General features: G+C 35.1%; 1 protein-coding gene and 1 pseudogene across 1 annotated transcript; both read right to left on the reverse strand.

Annotated features, from left to right (window-relative positions):
• Positions 1 to 9187: 9187 nt before the first annotated feature.
• Positions 9188 to 15147, reverse strand: LOC122026875 (TIP41-like protein). Its single transcript, XM_042585601.1, has 9 exons — positions 14864 to 15147; positions 14160 to 14345; positions 13657 to 13747; positions 12665 to 12766; positions 12429 to 12488; positions 12294 to 12335; positions 10925 to 11059; positions 10494 to 10594; positions 9188 to 9422 (listed from the first exon to the last, which is right to left on the reverse strand). The coding sequence occupies exons 1-9, from the start codon at positions 15007 to 15009 to the stop codon at positions 9410 to 9412; spliced, it is 876 nt and encodes a 291-aa protein (XP_042441535.1). The 5' UTR covers positions 15010 to 15147; the 3' UTR covers positions 9188 to 9409.
• Positions 15148 to 15763: 616 nt separating this feature from the next.
• Positions 15764 to 15868, reverse strand: LOC122028441 (annotated as a pseudogene).
• Positions 15869 to 18070: the final 2202 nt, after the last annotated feature.

Genomic DNA, 18070 nt, shown 5'->3' on the forward strand with positions numbered 1-18070 from the left:
AGATTTGCACATTTAAATTGGCGACACTTTGATGATTATTTTTCATGTTGTTATGAAAATTTTGTTAAACATTTAGTGGAGATTGGTGCTACTTTGGAAACTATTTTGTTGCATATTTAAATAGTCTGATGGTACGCCTAAATAATCATTTCCCCCAAACGTTCTCACTCCCATTGGTCTTGAATATTTTATTATATCACAGTCAAATAAGGAAAAATAATTAATTTTTACCATAATTTGTTTTAAAAAATATTTTATATTAACTATTTTTTTATCCTAAATAGGCAAGTCTTACCTCTCTTTACTTGGGAAGATAGAAATAAAAAAAAAATTAAAAATATATTTATTTCGTGAAAAAATGATAATTTTTCAAAGAGCGCATCTAAGATTTGAAATTATCGAAAAGATACACTGAAATTTAAGAATGCCTAAAAGTACCACCCTTTTCCATTTTACCTCTATGCTAAAATAGACTTTTTTTTTCTTTGCACCTTCCTCTATTTTCTTTTCTCCCTTCTCTTTTTTAATTAAATTAAACTTTAATTTAAACTTTATTAAATAATCTTCTAAATTTATTTTTTTTTATTTTTAAAACTTTAATAAAAAATAAATTTTCTATTTTTAATATGTAATTATAAAAAATAAACTAAATTATTAACTAGAACTGAATTTCTTAATAAAAAAAACACTTTGATGATGTTTTTAAAAACCAGCACTAAAACTTAAATATAGGTATTGTTAGGGTGTTGGTTTTTAAACACAACCCATAGTTTAAAACACTAGTATCATTATGGTGTTAGTTTTTAAAAATTAATATTACGATGGTATTAGTGTTTAAAAAATATTGAACCAGATAACACTTAATTTAGGGAGATCAGCTCAACCCCATGAAAATTTTCTACCGGTTGTTAAGATAAATCAGGAAGCACTCACAATGGATGATCCAGAAGCTCATTATCCCATAATTAAGTGCCCCATTTGAAAGAAAATTCATTACAAATGTGTCGTATCTAGAAATCGAACCGTGAGTGCCTAGATAACAAGTCAACGCATTTCTGCTGCATCATAGCCCGGGGTATTGGTGTTTAAAAATCATCACCACAAGTGTTGGTGTTTAAAAATCATCATCGCAACTTAAACATCAATACCATTGTGGTGTTAATTTTTTTAAAATGGTAAAGAATGATACATTTGGTGTTAATTTTTTTAAAATGGTGTTAATTTTTTTAAAATGGTAAAGAATGATACATTTGGACTCTAGAGCACTACAGAAATCCATAAGAATTAGAATAAGTCCAATTAGAATTCTCTAGATCTATTAATAGATTTTGACCGAAACTCATTTATGTATCTAAGAGATTTGGATTTTTGAAAAGCTGATATATACTAAAAGAGGATAGTACGGTGAAAGAATTTATAGTATCCATGTCTGGTCCTAACATTCCTACGATAAATTATATATTGTGTCAATTGACTTAAGTCAAATTTTGAAAACCTTTTGATCACTATTATTAATGACTTTAAACTAATATCTCTCGATACATATAGACTCAGTAGCACTTCAAATACCTATAGCACTTGGAATGAGTTCGATCAGAGTTCTCTAGGTCAATTAATGAATTTTGATTGAAACTAAATAAGTTTTGATCGAAATCTATTGATGAACCTGAAAAGACTTTAAACGATATTTTTTTGGCTCGAAGCTAGGTTGTTATAAGTTTCACCCAACAACAAATATAGATCTCTAAATGAACTTTGATTTGGCACATAGAACGTTTCATTCTGGTACCTAAGTCAAAAGTTATGGTATTTAAAAATAAACAATTAACACATACACATAACTTATCATAGAAATATCAAAATCAGGCATGGATGCCATAAATACATCTACTACACTACTCTCTTCAATTATATGTCAATTTTTCAGAAATTTAAATCTTCTAGATCCATCAATGAATTTCGATTGAAACTCATTGATGAACTTAAAGAACTCTAATCCGACTCATTCCACATGCTACAGGTTTCTAAAATGCCTTGGAATCTATATTGCCCAGAAATATAAGTCATTGACAACAATAATTAGAAGGTTTTCAAAGTTTTTGACTTTAAGACATATATATATATATATATATATATATATATATATATATATATATATATATATATATAACTTATCTTAGGGATATGATAATTAGGCATGGACATATAAATAGCTTCACTGCACCACCTTCTCCCATTACATGTCAATTTTTAAAAATTTTAAATCATCTACGTCTATGGTATTCAGTTAAAATTCATTGATCGACTTAGAAAGTTCTGATTAGACTCATTTCAACTCATGCAGATTTTTTCAATGCTCAGGAATTCAAATATGGCATTCTTTACTATCTTTAAAAGATCAACATTACAACAATACTGATGTTTAAGTTATGATGTTAATTTTTAAACACTAGCATCAATATGGTGCTAATTTTTAAAAACCAACACCATAATAATGTTAATGTGTTAAGTTGTAGTGCTGGTGTTTAAAAATGATTAACACAATGACATTGGTATTTAAGCTTTGGTGTTGATTTTAAAAATGAACACCAAAGTGTTTTTTTATTTTATTTTTTATTAATAAAATTAGTTATATTCTTTTATTAATCTTCTTTTATATTTTATTATTTTTTATTAAAATTTAAAAAAAAACAATTAAATATAGAAAAATATTTATTATAGTTTATGTAGGACAGTAGGTATGCTAGAGGGGGTGAATACCGTTTTTCGCTTTTTCAGAAATTAAGAATACGCAGTAGAAAAAACAAAGACGAAAAGTGAACGCTAACACAAGTGGTTTTACTTAGTTCGGAGTCTTTGACGACTCCTACTCTAAGGCTCGCACTCGCTGAGTGCTTTCGTTAGGTAATCACTATAATCACGAAGTAATTACAGAATTTAAGTACAATTATAGGAAATTAAATTATACCAATAATACAACTCTGAAAACTTGAGCGCAGGTTGTCAATGTAACTTTTAGGTATCTTGAAGACCTTTTCAGAGCAGCGCATGAGTACGAAAGTTGTAGCAATTAATATTCTGAAACTGCTGGTCGAAGGCCTTTATATAGGTTCATTCCCGGTGTCTGGAACCCCTCAAGGCGCCTGTGTAAGTACCCCATGGTAGTTTTCATATGATCAACCAAATAAAGTTAGGTCCTATTGGTATTTAACCATTGTGTTTAAGTGTGTAGGAACTTAGGAGTACAGAAAGTCGAGCGAAAAACGCAGCTAGCGAGAAGGATAACACGGAATAGAGCCGACGGGCTTGGTGCGTCCGAGGGACGAGGTGCTACGGAAAAGTATGCAGGCGGACAAGAAAGAGGAGCACGACATTCTCTAAGGGATGAGAAGACGAAGCGGAAGTTTGCTCGAGAAGGCCGAAGGTTGGGTTCAGGTGAGCCCTATTACGGATGACCGACATCACCCAAGCGAGTGGAACCGGAGCAGAAGATCCGGACCCATGCAAGTGGAACCGGAGCAGAAGACCTGGACCAAAAAGTCAACACCAGGTTGACTTTTCGATCCAGGCGCCCAGACTCCCGAGACAACCCGGGGGCGTCTTGTTTCAGCGGCTTCACAAAGCGGGTTTAACTCGGTTCGGGCGCACCGAACTAGTTCAGGTGCCCAGACTAAAAAAGTTATCGATACGACAGGTGTCGTGAGTCATTGCAAAGGGGATAAAAGTTTATATCCCTCCAGGCACCCCGACCAGGGCTATAAATACATCTCTGGTCCCAAAAGGTGACAATAACACTTGTAATTGATTATTCTTTAGTCTTATTCTATAATTGAGTGCTTCAACTGCTGTAAGAGGTTTCTCCGCCTGAGGGAGATTGTTTAGTGAACTTTTCATCTTCCTTGGATTAACAACCTCCCCGATTATAACCAAGTAAATTCTCTAAGCCTCTTCTTTCTTTGATTGTTTTTCTTTTGTACAAGTGTTTATGTTAATATAGCTATAAAGTCGAGAAGAGTTTATTTTTATTGTTGCAGTCATTCACCCCCTCTATCTAGTCGTCAAGGGTCCAACAAGTGGTATCAAAGCGAAGTCGTTTTAGAAGGACTAATCACCGATTGAAACATAAGAAATGACGGTGCAAGCATCTACCCACCAGTGTTCGAGGGGGAGTTCACGTTTTGGAGACATCGAATGGAGCTATATTTTAAAACCAATTTCAATATTTTACTAACGATAAAGTATAGTTTTGATATGCCCAAAAACGAAGAAGGAAAAGACCTTGAGGAGCATCAATGGACTGAAAAGCAGCGCAACGACTTCATGACAAATGGTAAGGTTGAGTTCCACCTTCTGAGCGTTCTTCCTGTCAAGGATCTCGACAAAATTGATAAATACAAGAGTGCAAAAGAACTTTGGGAAAAGTTCTTGAAGCTCTACAAAGAACCAAAAGAAGTCGAATCCAACTCCTCGATAGACACCGAGTCATCGTCAAAAGAATCCAAGACCGAGGAAATTATCGGAACAACTCTCATAGCCGAATATCTACTTGGAGACAAATTAAAGAAAGTTCATCCGAGATAAGCATCGATGAAGGGAGAGAGACCTCGGAAGAAAGCAACAACGAAGGGGAGGGCATCGAACAACAAAATAACGGTAAGTAAGGTACGTTCCCAATCCCCTGAAGAACTATTAAGTTTATCAAAATATTTTCTAAAAGTATGGTTAATTTAGAAAAAGAAAATGCAATACTAAAATTGACTTTAGTAAATGTACGTAGACTAGAAGATTTTGATAAGTTGAAAATTAAAAATAAAAAATTAATAACACAAAAAGACAAATTGAAAAATGACTATGCCTATTCGAATATTCCACGAAATTTCAAAAATCATTGAATGCTTTACTAGTATTTTAAATATCATAAGAGTCAAATTACAAAAATAGATAGACAATTAATTCCTAAGAATTTTTTAGTAAACATAGTTGGAAGGAATCTATTTTGGATTCCAAAATCATATTTAGATTAATTATTTTTTAGGCTTTCAAAGAGAAAATTAAATATTTACTTTTATTAAAAGACTTTGTCTAGAAGTGGTTGTTATTCTAATATTTAAGAAGTTCTAGTGCCTCGCCACAGTTTGGAAGTCACTTATTGAAATAAGTATTTAATTGACTAACTGTTAAACATTTATTTATTATAAAAATATTTTCAATTGTATGTCAAATATTTTGTTAGAAATTAATTAGAAGTTAATTTTTTCGAGAAAGATAACTTTATCACTTATTTGTAAGAAAAAAATTTAAATTTTTTTAATGTTAATTTTTTTTATTATTAACAAAAAAAATTAATGTGGAAAAGATTTTATTTCTACTTAAAGATAATTTTAACTTCATATGAAATTTTTTTTGCCTATGTTAAATTTTTTTTATAAATCCAGATTTTTCGAACCTTAAACTTTAATATTTTTCTAGAATTTTCCCTTAGACTTTTATTTTTTTCCCAAATAGTATTTTTAAAGTACTTCATTTTTAATGTGATCAAAAGAGGAGTAGTGAAGATTAAATCTAAGGAGAGAGTAGTACAATTTTGTAAAATATTTTTAATTTTTGTACTTACAAATTTACTTGCAAATTTCATAACTATTATTTTTGATATTTAACCTAACTTAAATTGAGTTTGCTCACATAAAAGGAGGAAGATTGTAAGTACCCCGTGGTAGTTTTGATGTGATCAACCAAGTAAAGTTAGGTTTTGTTGGTATTTTAACCCCCGTGTCTAAGTGTGCAGGAACTTAGGAGCACAGGAAGTCGAGCGAAGACACAGCTAGCGAGAATGACGGCACAGGAGAGAGCCGACGGGCTCGATGCGTCCGAGGGACAAGGTGGTGCGGAAGAGTACGCGGGCGGACGAGAAGGAGGTGCGCGACGTTCTCCGAGGGACGAGAAGCCGAAGTGGAAGTTGCTCGAAAAGAACGGAAGTTGGGTTCAGGTGAGCCCTATATCGGATGGCTGACATCACCAAAACGAGTGGAACCAGAACGGAAGGTCTAGACGACCGAACCAATGTGAGTGGAATCGGAGCAGGAGACCGAGACCAAAAAGTCAACACTGGCTAACTTTCTGGTCTAGGCGCCCGGACTTGGTCTGGGCACTTGGACCCACCAGGACAACTCAGGGGCACCTTGTTTCAACGGCTTCGCAGAGCGGGTTTAACCCGGTTCAGGTGCCCAGAACTGGTCCAGGCACCCGAACCGAAAAAGTTATCGACACAACAGGTGTCGCGAGCCGTTGCGACAGGGATAAAAGTTTATCCCCCTCCAGGCACCTGGAACACTTCCAGGAGCCCCGACCAGGGCTATAAATACAGCCCTGGTCCCAGAAGGTGACAATAACACTTGTAATTGATTATTCTTTAGCCTTATTCTGTAATTGATTGCTTCAACTGCTGTTAGAGTCTTCTCCGCCTGAAGGAGATTGTTTAGTGAGTTTTTCATCTTCCTTGGATTAACAACCTTCCGAGTTGTAACCAAGTAAATTCTCTGAGTCTCTTCTTTCTTTGATTAGTTCTCTTTTGTACAAGTGTTTATGTTAATATAGCTATAAAGTCGAGAAGAGTTTATTTTTATTATTGCAGGTTATTTATCCCCTCTAGCCGGTCGCCAAGGGCCCAACAGCCTAGACCACGCTGACGTGGCGACCACTCCTCGAAACTTCATCCTTAAAGTTTTATCCACCTCCGGGCGCTCGAATCTCCTCCAAGCGCCTGTACCGTTGACATAGGCTCGACCAGTCGACACACTCCAACTCATCTCCTAGATAACTTTTCTAGTCCGGGCGCTTGGACAAATTCCGAGCGCCCGGACTGCCGGAGTATCTGCCCAGGCACCCGCCCTAGCAAGCTGGTCCAGGTGCTTGGACCAGCTCTGGGCGCCAGAAGTCTGGGTGCCTGGATCCCTTCCAAGTGTCTGGACTCCCCTGTAAAAAAAAAGTTAGTCTAGGCAAATAAAAATATTTTTATCCTGTAAAATAGAGTTAGTACAACATTAATAAGATAATAGTAACTAGATTTTGTCTCCACAAGATCAAGATCTAATCAAAATCTTAGCTTAGGTTTGTTGGAGCAATCTTGCCTCAAGATGATCTGGGGTGACCATGAGTTTTGATGTTTTAGGCAAAGGGTTCAAGTTATGTTTACCTTGTATTTGATATGTGTATTTGAATTGTGCAGGTTTACAGGATACACATGACTCAATATGATGGCTTCGAATTCGGTGAATGATGGAGCATCCGAGGGACCGTGGACAAGGAAGTAAGGACAAGAGCATAGGGAAGCGACTTCAAGTCATACGCGAAGGATGACATTGAGACAAATCACGGGCTTGAATACATCCAAGGGACGAGAGCCAATGGAATTAGGCTTGAAGGCAAGATGTCAAGGTTGCGAGGAAGAGTCGAGTGAGTCATGAGAGTGAGGGTCTAAGTGCTGAGAGACTGTACTCGAGTACTAGTCGACTAATACTTTCATCAGTTGATTGGTTCAGTCGATTGGGCAGTTGACTGAGAGAGAACAAAATTCTTCTATTCGCTCGGCCAATGTGGAACAGTCAACTGGTACTTTCACCAGTTGACTGGTATCGAGCCGTTAGGATTTAACGGTCGAATTTTCATAGAGGGCAGTCAACTGACACTTTTACCAATCGACTGGTAGGTGGGGTTTTCCAACTCGTAGCCTATATAACCAAGACTTGAGAGCTTGGTTAATGTTGACGAAATAGCGATGATTAACCTATATTAGTAGTCTACAAGTGCCCTAGCGTCTCAAGTGTTCTTGTGAAAGTTGTGGTGAGGTTTCTCCACCCACAAGGAGCTACGTGAGCTAACCGGAGTTTGCCGAGAAGTGATCCACCAATGGATCGGGATCGCCCACCTTACGGATAGCCGTGGAATAGGAACTTTATTTCCGAACCACGTATATGCGTGTTAGCGGTTTGGTGTTCTTCCTTATTATTTAGCGTTGTTTATTTGTATTTTCGTTATGCAACTAACACGTGTAGAAAGAGAGAACCGCGTATTAGAGATGACCTAGCTATTCAACCCCCCTTCTAGCCGACTATTAGATCTCTAACAAGGTTTCCCAAATAGATCTAAGCTGGACCGACGCTTACAGTTCCCTCAACCGAGAATGCGTCTTCATTGGATCTCTTCTCCAGTTGCTTACCTCCACTTACCAATTGCAATCATTTGACTTTGTCTTTGATCCACTATGTCTTCCCGCAAGTTGTCAGGTTCCACGGACCCAACCGGACTTCCCGTCAAATATCAATTCCCGCGGACTTATCTGAACTTTGCACTAGCTATCATGTCTCATGAACCTAACTGAATTTTAACCTAATATCATGTCCTTAAGACCAATTAATTTCTTCATATTTAATAAAAAAATTAAATAAATAATACATTTAATTTTAATCTATTTCTTATATATTAAAAATTGATTAGAAGTACAATCTACATCATAAGCTTAAATTAAAGTTTAATTTAGAAATGGCAAAAAAAAGGAAAATGTTGCATGCTAAATGAAAATAACGACATACCAAATTTAAAAATTCATATGCGGATATTGTCTTAAATATTATTTTTATCCATTCAAACCAAACTATGCAGCCACCTCCCACAGTCATCCCCGCACAACTAATCAGTAGACGATCCCATCGGCCACCAAGTAAATCCGAAAACTCCAACGTCACTAATGATTCGTAACTTGAAATCCATGGGTGTTCAAAAATACCAAATGTAAAATTCAAACCTTCATTGTTCGAAATTGCTTTCTTTCTTCTGATGGTAAAAGAGGACGCTGTCATCTTTAGCCGCCCCTGTTGTTCAAAATTGCTTTCTTTCTTCAGGTGATAAAAGATGAAGCTCACCTTAACAGTTCCTCCCGGATGCCCTCACACTCTAACAAAAAGATAAATTATAAGAGTTTATTCGGCCTTAACTGACCGACTTTCCTAAACTGTCCTAAACTGGGGCACGAGATTGCTTTCTTTCCTAGATCCTTATCTCCAAGTAGTGTAATCAAATTATTTGTAGGGATCTAAATTTAAACAAAAAATTTTCAATTTCAGTATTGTATAGCGACTGGCTAGCCCAAGTCTAAGATGGCTTGAATGAACTGGTTCACGTAAGCAACTACTGCAGACAGTCATATCACATAATTTGCATTTAGAAAGAGAATTGCAAACGAAACAGGTTGGCATTTTAAAGAGCGAAATGATAAACTAATATGGACAAAAAAAGCTGTGTGGCTGTTTAATTTGATCATCATCCTATCCATCGAATAATCTAGCGTACATAAGAGGATATTGGAATACGGTGCGAGTTCATCAAGCTGTCAGCAATCTCCACTCCGCCATCTTTAATCGGCAGACCTGCATAGAAGCATAAACTCAAGGAATCAAGTTTCACGACAAAAAGGATGGTGACGAAAGTTCTTATCAAAATAAGGTTACAATTAATCTTTCAAACCTCCAAGTTAAGGCAGAAATAAAATGTAGACCGATATGTTACCAAGTCACGTAGCTTAAAAATGAAGTATACTTTTATGGCCTTAAGATGTTATTATGATAAATTGAGAGGATGAGTTTGTCGGGCAAAAAGAAACAAAAATATAAGGGGGAGGGAGGGAAAAGAAAATTATCATTCGAGTTGTCTCCTTAAGCAAATATAAATGAAAAGGGTAAATTACTTTTCTATAACTAATTAGTTATATTTCCGATTTTGAGTTATTCAAATATTTCTATCCCTCTCATTTGTCAAAGTAGAAGCTAAAACATCTTATCCTTTTTAACAGTCCAAAATTTGGTCTTCGACTTCTCTTTGAGAATCTATGAATATATGGAAAGAAGAAAAAGGAAAGATAGATGACCAGAAAAATACAAATGTAAATGAAGAAGATAGATCATTTTTTATATTCTATCTGATTTTAAAGAGACGGGTTATGAATGTTAAAAGAATATAGAAAACCTCTAGAATTGATGGATATGTATGTCAAATTTAACGGTGTGTCCCTAATGAGAGATGATAATCGGTAGGAATTATGCATGGTCAACTTTTTTTTTCCTCCCAAATGGTTAGGCCCTCTAACGGATAACCAAGGGATCTAAGGTTCGAATCTTGCACTGTAAAAGATGTTTCCTCCAATAAAAAGCGGGCCTAAGAAAGCTGGCCGTCTAAATGGGCCTCCATAAGTACTTTCCGATTTATCCCGTTGACCGGTGGAAAACTTCCAAGGGACAGTCCGGTCACCCCAGGATTAGTCGGTATGCATGGTTAGCTTATTGGTATTATGCATGGTGAGTTTATTAAGAAACAATGAATCCATTCTAACCCTAACAGAGGAATCATCAAAGGAGAGGAAACAAGCCGAAAACTTTGCAGTCGGAGAGCTAAAAGTTTTCAGAAAAAAAGTATTATGCAATTCATTATTTAAAATACATTACCTGGAAAGGATCAGCCTTTGGGATTTGTGTTTGATTATGGGGAGCTTCTGACTGATAGGATTTGGATCCATGTACGCAGTGGAATCAGAAGGAAAGCCTTTCTGCACATTCAAAGCAGGGAAATGAAATCAGGACGGGCTGCATGTTCAAATCTGTCCTTGTCCTTAAGAAGGGATAGGTAAAAAATCTAAAGAAAATGAACAAGTATAATAAGTAATTGTTAGCTTTATTATTGTTTGCATCAACCATAATTTCCACATGTAATTTTTCATTTTAAAATATATAGCAAATGTTTGTTAAACTCATAAGGCTGAATAAAGGCTCGATATTATGAAGAACACTTAACTGTTTGGTTAAGTATAACAGCTATTAAACAGAAAGTAAAAGTTATCTCATAGAAATTATGTACTTTATGAAAATATAAATCTTACAGTAGATAAACTGTGAATAGTAGCTTCTCTCCAGCAGATTTCTCTGATGATCACCGGCATTTCCTTGTCATCACTGGAAAAGGCACAATATACTCGAGTATCCCTTAACCTCATCAGTACTCCATCAACTCTAAGCTGTAAGCACAATTGACTCAGAATGTAGAGAACGAGAAAAATCAAAATAAACCCAGGTCACAATTATAAGGAATAAACAAGCACTATCAATGATATTGAAGATTTCAGATGTCTCCTAGGCCACTGCTAGTCGTATAACTTCCTAGTTTTATCATTTACCATCACATATATGGTGGCTAGACGCCATGTACAGATCTAATAGCTTATGAAGTCCAATTTTGTTTAAAGAAGCCACGTAATACTGGAGACAATTGTAGTTAACAAGGAGTTACTTGGCAAACCAATTAGAAGATTCCACATTCAAGTTTCACAGTCAAATTTCATCGAATAGGTAGGAAAAGAAAGTTCTAAGCAGTCACAACTCACCACAATGATTGTCAGCTCCCATTTTAGTAAAAGGAAAAGTAACAAACTTAAGTTTAAATAAAAGGGACTGTGGAAATTATATGGGCACCACTACAATGAAAATCTGAACTTATACAGAAAACAGAAAAGATGAAGGCTTGCATGAGTATAGGAGATTGATGTAAAAGCTCCAGTACTAGCCAAGATGCAATACCATGGCCGGCTTACAATCTAGGATCACAGCAAACTATGGGAACCTACTATTTCACTAGCACAAAAACTGTACAATCGCAATAAAAGCACTGTGCTTTCCAGCAATCCATGAATTAATGGATCAAAAAATGAGAGAAATTGGAGAGGACTCACTCTCCTATATTACTGGAGAGCATCTGAATTAGATAGATAAACACAGACATATGAATGGAGAAGGAAAAGATGGAGAAAAGTTAAATATGTTGAATGAAACCAAGCCAGTCATATAATCACTTTGGCAATCTTACACCTAAAAAAATATGATAGTACCATAAGTAACAAGGCACAATATATTGTACAATTAACAATTCATCATCTTGCACAAAGAAATTTTCTATTTTCATGGGTGCATGTCTATTAAAATGCATTATCATGAATGCATGACTCTAAAATATAACACATGAAAGCTATCAACTTCATAGAAGCAACAAACTTTGTTATTATCATTCATGAGTACCTATTCCAAAACCTAGAACTTTTGGTCATAATCTCTATACAGGAATTATAGTTATAGTGGAGTTCTAGATGACAATACAATGTAGGCTAAAGTGGAAAATATGAAAATAAGCTGTATAATAAAAGGAAAACATTTCACTTCAAGTACATCCAACTAAATAAAATGATGTCATAAACTCACCCAGTAGCGCAGCAGAAGAAACCAGCCACTAGGCATGACTCTCTACGAGTTTGATAGAAAATGGTACATATTAGCATTCAATACTGCAGTAAAGTACAGGTTCTGAAAAAGTAAAAAAAGAGCCATAGGCATTACCACTTTCACAGTTAAAAGTGACACTCCATTATCAGCCAACTCATCCTCATATAAGACTACCTAGATTAGATACATCAATCATTAACAGATCAGCATACATTCGATGATAACATCAGTTCTCAAAATATCTATTCACTAAATTCTACTTACATGGCCAAGTTAGAAACCACTTGCAATAAAAATATCAGAACATAAAAAATAGCATATATGTTTTATTCAGTATAGCTTGTACCAACCTCATTGTAGAACAGTATTGGTTCCTTTTTTGATAATACAGTCAGATCAATTTGTTCATCACACTCTTGCCAATAAAGTCTATGGTATTCTTCAGGATTTGTCTGCATTACAAGATAAACACAGTGAAAGATGCATTTTGATTCTCACTACCTCTCTCAAAGTCTCTCTCAAGCTGTGCAAACTAGTTCGAATTAGGCTAATGAGTCAGATAAATAACTATATTATACTATAGTATTTAATTAAACCAATTATTATGGCTAGTTGATTAGTTAAATTTAAATTGGCAGAGAAAGTTATGTTAAAATTAGTCTTAAATGGTCACTAAGTGATCATTAGGGAATGTAATAGGCTGAATTGAGGTTCATTGTTAGTCTTAAATCGGCGTAAACCCCAAGAAAATCAATTTATCCAAAAATTAAAATGAACTGAATCTATTTGATTGTTTTATTATGAGTTGTTATCACACAAGGAGTGGATTGGGGAGAAACTTGTTATGATTCTTCCCCTCCTTGTCTGTCTTCTCTCTTGAAGCGTCACAAGTGCGAGGATGATTGGATATGTGGGGTGGTGGCTTTGAGTAGCAAGCTATGGCAGAGGGAAAAGAAATATTTGATAACGGCATTATGCAGGATTAAGGAGGGTGGGAAGGCTTGGTGACATTGGACTGGAGGTTGCTGAGTTCATGAAGAGAGTGGCAAATTTGGCTTCCTTGAGTATCTACCAATAACAGATCCTCATGGAGTCACTAATATAAATAATTATTACAATCTTAGTAAGCCAGCTAGAAACAATTAGCCTTCTTGAAACTGAGGTTTTTTCATGGAAATTAGTTCAAGGTTGGTTTTTCTCTACAAAATTTTATTGGTGATCTAAAGTTCTAGCTTACACAGAAATGTTTCCCAGTCAAAACCTCAATTAGGGAACTCCAGAATTCACATGATTCTGACTATAAATTTCTGCTTCAAAAAAAATACAGAAGAATTAAGCAAACCTTTTCTGGTTCTGTATCTAGTGTCTCACTTCCGCTGTATGGTGTTGTAAATGTGTAATCATAGTCTAGAATCACTTGCTGTGATGGTTTACTGAAAAGAAAAGGCATAAGTAAGGCATCCCCCTATAGTTTTCAATTAGGTCATTCAAGAATGGATTTGCAGAAACATATTTTAATATGAAGTTCATTTATCCTTACTATGAAACAGATTGAAAGTATAATAGAATTTTCATGACCAAATACTGCTCAACAGTGTAAATAGAAGAAAATATGGAAATTACAGAAAAACAACGGATACAGAATCAAGGAATTAAGTAAAAAAAAATCTCAAATAAAAAATTTAAAATTGCTGCAAGAGTTAAAGACTGTAAAATTACACATGTTTCTGAGGATCATGGATAACATTATTGTAGAAACTTTTAAGCACTAAGGCATATGGAAGTTGGTCATGAGCAACTGCAAACTTTGAACTCACACGATTGAAATAAATAAAGACTATTGACCTTCTAAATTTCCATTTTGCAGCAGCTGGGACTTCAACTGGTGGCAGTGCTTCTTCCATCCAACCCTTTAGAGCATCAACTGCATTATAGTGCAACTTAACACCACTTCCTTCATGCAAAAGACATAAAGCACTTCCTCCAAACACCATTTCCGGTAAGTGTGACACTCCCAGTTCTTTTTCCAACCTGAAGCAAAATCAAATTTTGAAGTCAAATTGCATATGAGTAATAGAAGCTTGTATCATCTCATGAGCATATCCGAAGGGTTATCACACTAATGTTAATAAATAAGCATGACTTTAACTGGAAATTATTTTCCTTCTTGTGAAATTAGTTATACAGTACAGGATCCCAGGCAATAGTGATAAGAACGTAATAAAAAAGTATAAAAACCCAAGTGCTTCCATAGCCATGACAGGATGGCATCTTGGATTACATTGTAGCATCACTCGTACCGTCAAACGATAATTACAGAGATCCACGCCGACCTGACCTATCTGTGAGATCCATGTATATTATTGGTCTTATTGAAGTCAATTTCATGCGCAAACTGCAAAACTAATCCTTGAATAGCAACTTTACATTTGATGATTTTAGTGCGTTATGCTAAGATCACCGTGTGTCGTACACACAAACGCAACTCGATAAGTATTAAAACCCCGAAAAAAGAGAGACTGGAAAAAGATTCTTCTGAATTGACGTACTCCTCACGGGCGAGAGAGCCAAGGATGGGGCGCTTGCTTGACTCGACGAGCCAACCCTTGATCCGCAACCCACTCCGCCCCTCCGGCAGCAGCTCTGCTTCAGCCTCCTTCAGATCGCTCTCCGACGCGCCGGCCCACTCCGCCATGTCGCCGACCGATGCAATCGGTTCCCAGATGTCTTATCCTTTCTTTTGTTTGACGTTACCAGATACACCCAAACCTAGCGATTGCCGCATTCAGCCACCCCCTAGCATGCTTAATGCACGTGCAGCGATTGAGTATGCAGCAGCAGTTAGTAGTTAAGTTACCCAAAAATTTATAGAAAAACTTGCTTGTTGGTCCCCAAAGTTTACTTTTGTTCATAATGCACACTATTTTTTTTGGGTGTTATGAGTGAAAAGTTTCAAAATTAGACCATAGTTTGAAGGTGAAATAATAAATATTTAAAACTTAGGAGTATTTGAAGAATTTGAAACCACAATAGAAATTAGCAAAACGTTATTGGGATTCCGTGCCAAGTCGATCACACTAATGTAACACAAGGATGGTACATGTAATATAATACATAAATATATATAAATTAGTATCAATAATATTATTGTCATGTGATCAAAAAGTTACAGGTTCGAATTCTATAAATAGTTTCTTACAAAAAGTAGGATAAGACTACATACAATGGATCCTTCCTCGGGACCCCACATGATGGGAGCTTCGTGCACCGAGCTACCCTTTTTTATATATAAATTAGTATCTTAAATTTATAAATTAAATTTAGTAAGGACATATTAGGCCCATACAGTCATGTAAATTATAACGTAAGGATTGTAATGTGTAATATAATGTATAAATATACATAAATTAGTGTCTCAAATCTATAAATTAGATTTATACATTAGTATAATAGATTATCTCTCATAAAAAATTAATTTAATTTATTATGTCAAATATTAAATTGATAAGAACAGATATTACATTTGATCTTAGCTAAAAGGTCAAGAAAAGTATACTTTCTAATATTGCTGACCCAAGATATTTATAGAAGTTTCTCGATTCGCGGTATTGTTAATCCTAAGTGTTAGGTCCAGTTGAGCTGGGGGGGGGGGGGGGGGGGGGTGAATGACTAACTTCAATTTTTTGATTAATTTGATTTTGTGCAACACAAACTTAAAGACAATGCTAACTCTTTGTATTTACTTAGTTTCTATCTTCTTAAGATGACTAATCCAAGGTTTCACACTACGGTTACATTTTGCACTATAAAACTTCTCCTTCTCGAATCAACATCAAAGGTAAAGAAACCTTATATAATCTTCTACAAATCTCCCTCTCAACATAATACCTCGCAAGGAAGAAGTCAAGAGATTAGGCTTTTGAGTATACCTTCTTCTTCTTTGAGTAGCTTGAGATTGTAGTACTAGTGAGAGCTTAAGCACTTGAAGTTAAACTCGAGCTTGAACTTGAGCTTGAGCACTGGAGAGGAATGGAAAACACTTGATCGTAATAGAACACCAAACAGGCTCTTCGGATGTTCTTAAATCGTCAAGAAAGAGTCGTTTTTCTTGTCGTTTTGTGAGTCTTAATCGATTAAGAAGTGATCTTAGTAGATTACCCGGCGTTAATCGATTAAAGTAGTCGATTTGGTGCGTGTTTCATTTACGCGACTTTTCCAAATCGACTACCCTAATCGATTAAGATTAAGGAAATTGACTAGCTTAAGCGATTAGAAATTATTCTATTTTCGAACAGAATGTCTCTTAATCGACTAAACCAATTGCTTAAACTTCGAGCAGAAGCATTCTGTTAGAAGCAAAATGACACCGTAAGTGATTGATTCAATCGCTTACAGTTTCTTAATCGATTACTGTAATCGATTAGGAAACCTTCTATTTTAAACAGAAAGTTTGTTAAGTGATTGGATTAATCGCTTAACACCTTCTTAATCGATTAAGTGTTTTTCTTAATCGATTAACACACTTTGCTTTATTATCAATTGCCTCGCCAAGAATCTTGTTCTCACTTCTCTGGACTTCTTTTGTCTTACATCCGGTCTTCCGACTTACAAATGTTTCTCCTGTGCCAAAGATTTGGTCTCCTAACCTCCTTGGACTTCTCTTGCCTTGCATTTGGTCTTCCGACCTACAAAGGTTTTTCTTATCAGGAATCTGGTCCTCAACCTTCTTGGTCCTGCGAACTAAAACTCATATTAGATTCAATGTATTAACCTAAACTTAAATATTTATCAATCATCGAAATTTCTTCCTTAGGGCATGATTGCATTAACACTAAGATGTGGGACTAAAGTCACTAAAGAGAACAATGATAGTACATATTTTTTTATATAAAAAATAACGAGGAAATTACTAATAAATTTTAAAATTATTTTTAATATAAAAAAGGTGTTAACATAATTTTATTTTAAGTTTCATCAAAATTAATTGTAAAATGATAATTAAGCTTCATCAAAATTAATTGTAAAATGATCTAGATTCTTAATAATATAGTAAAATGACTTCACCGTCAATATTAAAAATATGGCAAAAATCAAAAGCCACTCTTCTTTTTCAAATCATCTTAGGACGTCCCCTTAACTTTTACAAAAAAAATTGTCTCAACCCACTCTTCAATCGTATACAATGCCTTAATTGTCCTCTATTACTATTTAATATTATTCCTATTATTATCTTCCACCTAAATAGTAATTATGATTTTATAATTATTATAATATAAATATTAGATGAGTAAATCGAATTCGACAGTAATAATTTAATAGTTGCTACAACAGTTATAACAACTACGATTTTATATATATTACAACATAAATATTTTTAAAGAGGTTAAATATAAGTTATAACAACTACAAAATTAGAAATGACAATGGAGAGGGTTCGAACCGAGTTTGGTTAATTCCAGAACTGATTTCATTAGAAAAAAATAGACCCGAATCTGAATACACCCTACTTAATTTTTCAATCCATCCCGACCCCGCTCAAAATCCAACGGGTCCATAGCGAGTTGAATCTGTCAACTCACTAAACTTGTAAAATAAAGATATAAGTCAACAATATAAATTATTATTATTATATATATATTCGAGATGAATTTATTGAAACTCATAACCTATCCCGAATTCGCTTCTAAACCCAATCAATAAATTTAGATCCGTCCTGTAACTCATTTAATCAGGTTTAAACTCACCCCAAATAAAAT

Source organism: Zingiber officinale, chromosome 10A (genome assembly GCF_018446385.1).
Source record: "Zingiber officinale cultivar Zhangliang chromosome 10A, Zo_v1.1, whole genome shotgun sequence".
NCBI lineage: Eukaryota > Viridiplantae > Streptophyta > Magnoliopsida > Zingiberales > Zingiberaceae > Zingiber > Zingiber officinale.

Excerpts from the sequence above, each read along its gene's own strand:
- LOC122026875 (XM_042585601.1), bottom strand. The coding sequence starts at position 15,009 with ATGGCGGAGTGGGCCGGCGCGTCGGAGAGCGATCTGAAGGAGGCTGAA. Across the intron at positions 14,346-14,863 it reads GGCTCTCTCGCCCGTGAGGA|GTTGGAAAAAGAACTGGGAG; the intron begins GTACGTCAATTC and ends ATTTTGCTTCAG. Across the intron at positions 13,748-14,159 it reads GCAAAATGGAAATTTAGAAG|TAAACCATCACAGCAAGTGA; the intron begins GTCAATAGTCTT and ends TTTTCTTTTCAG.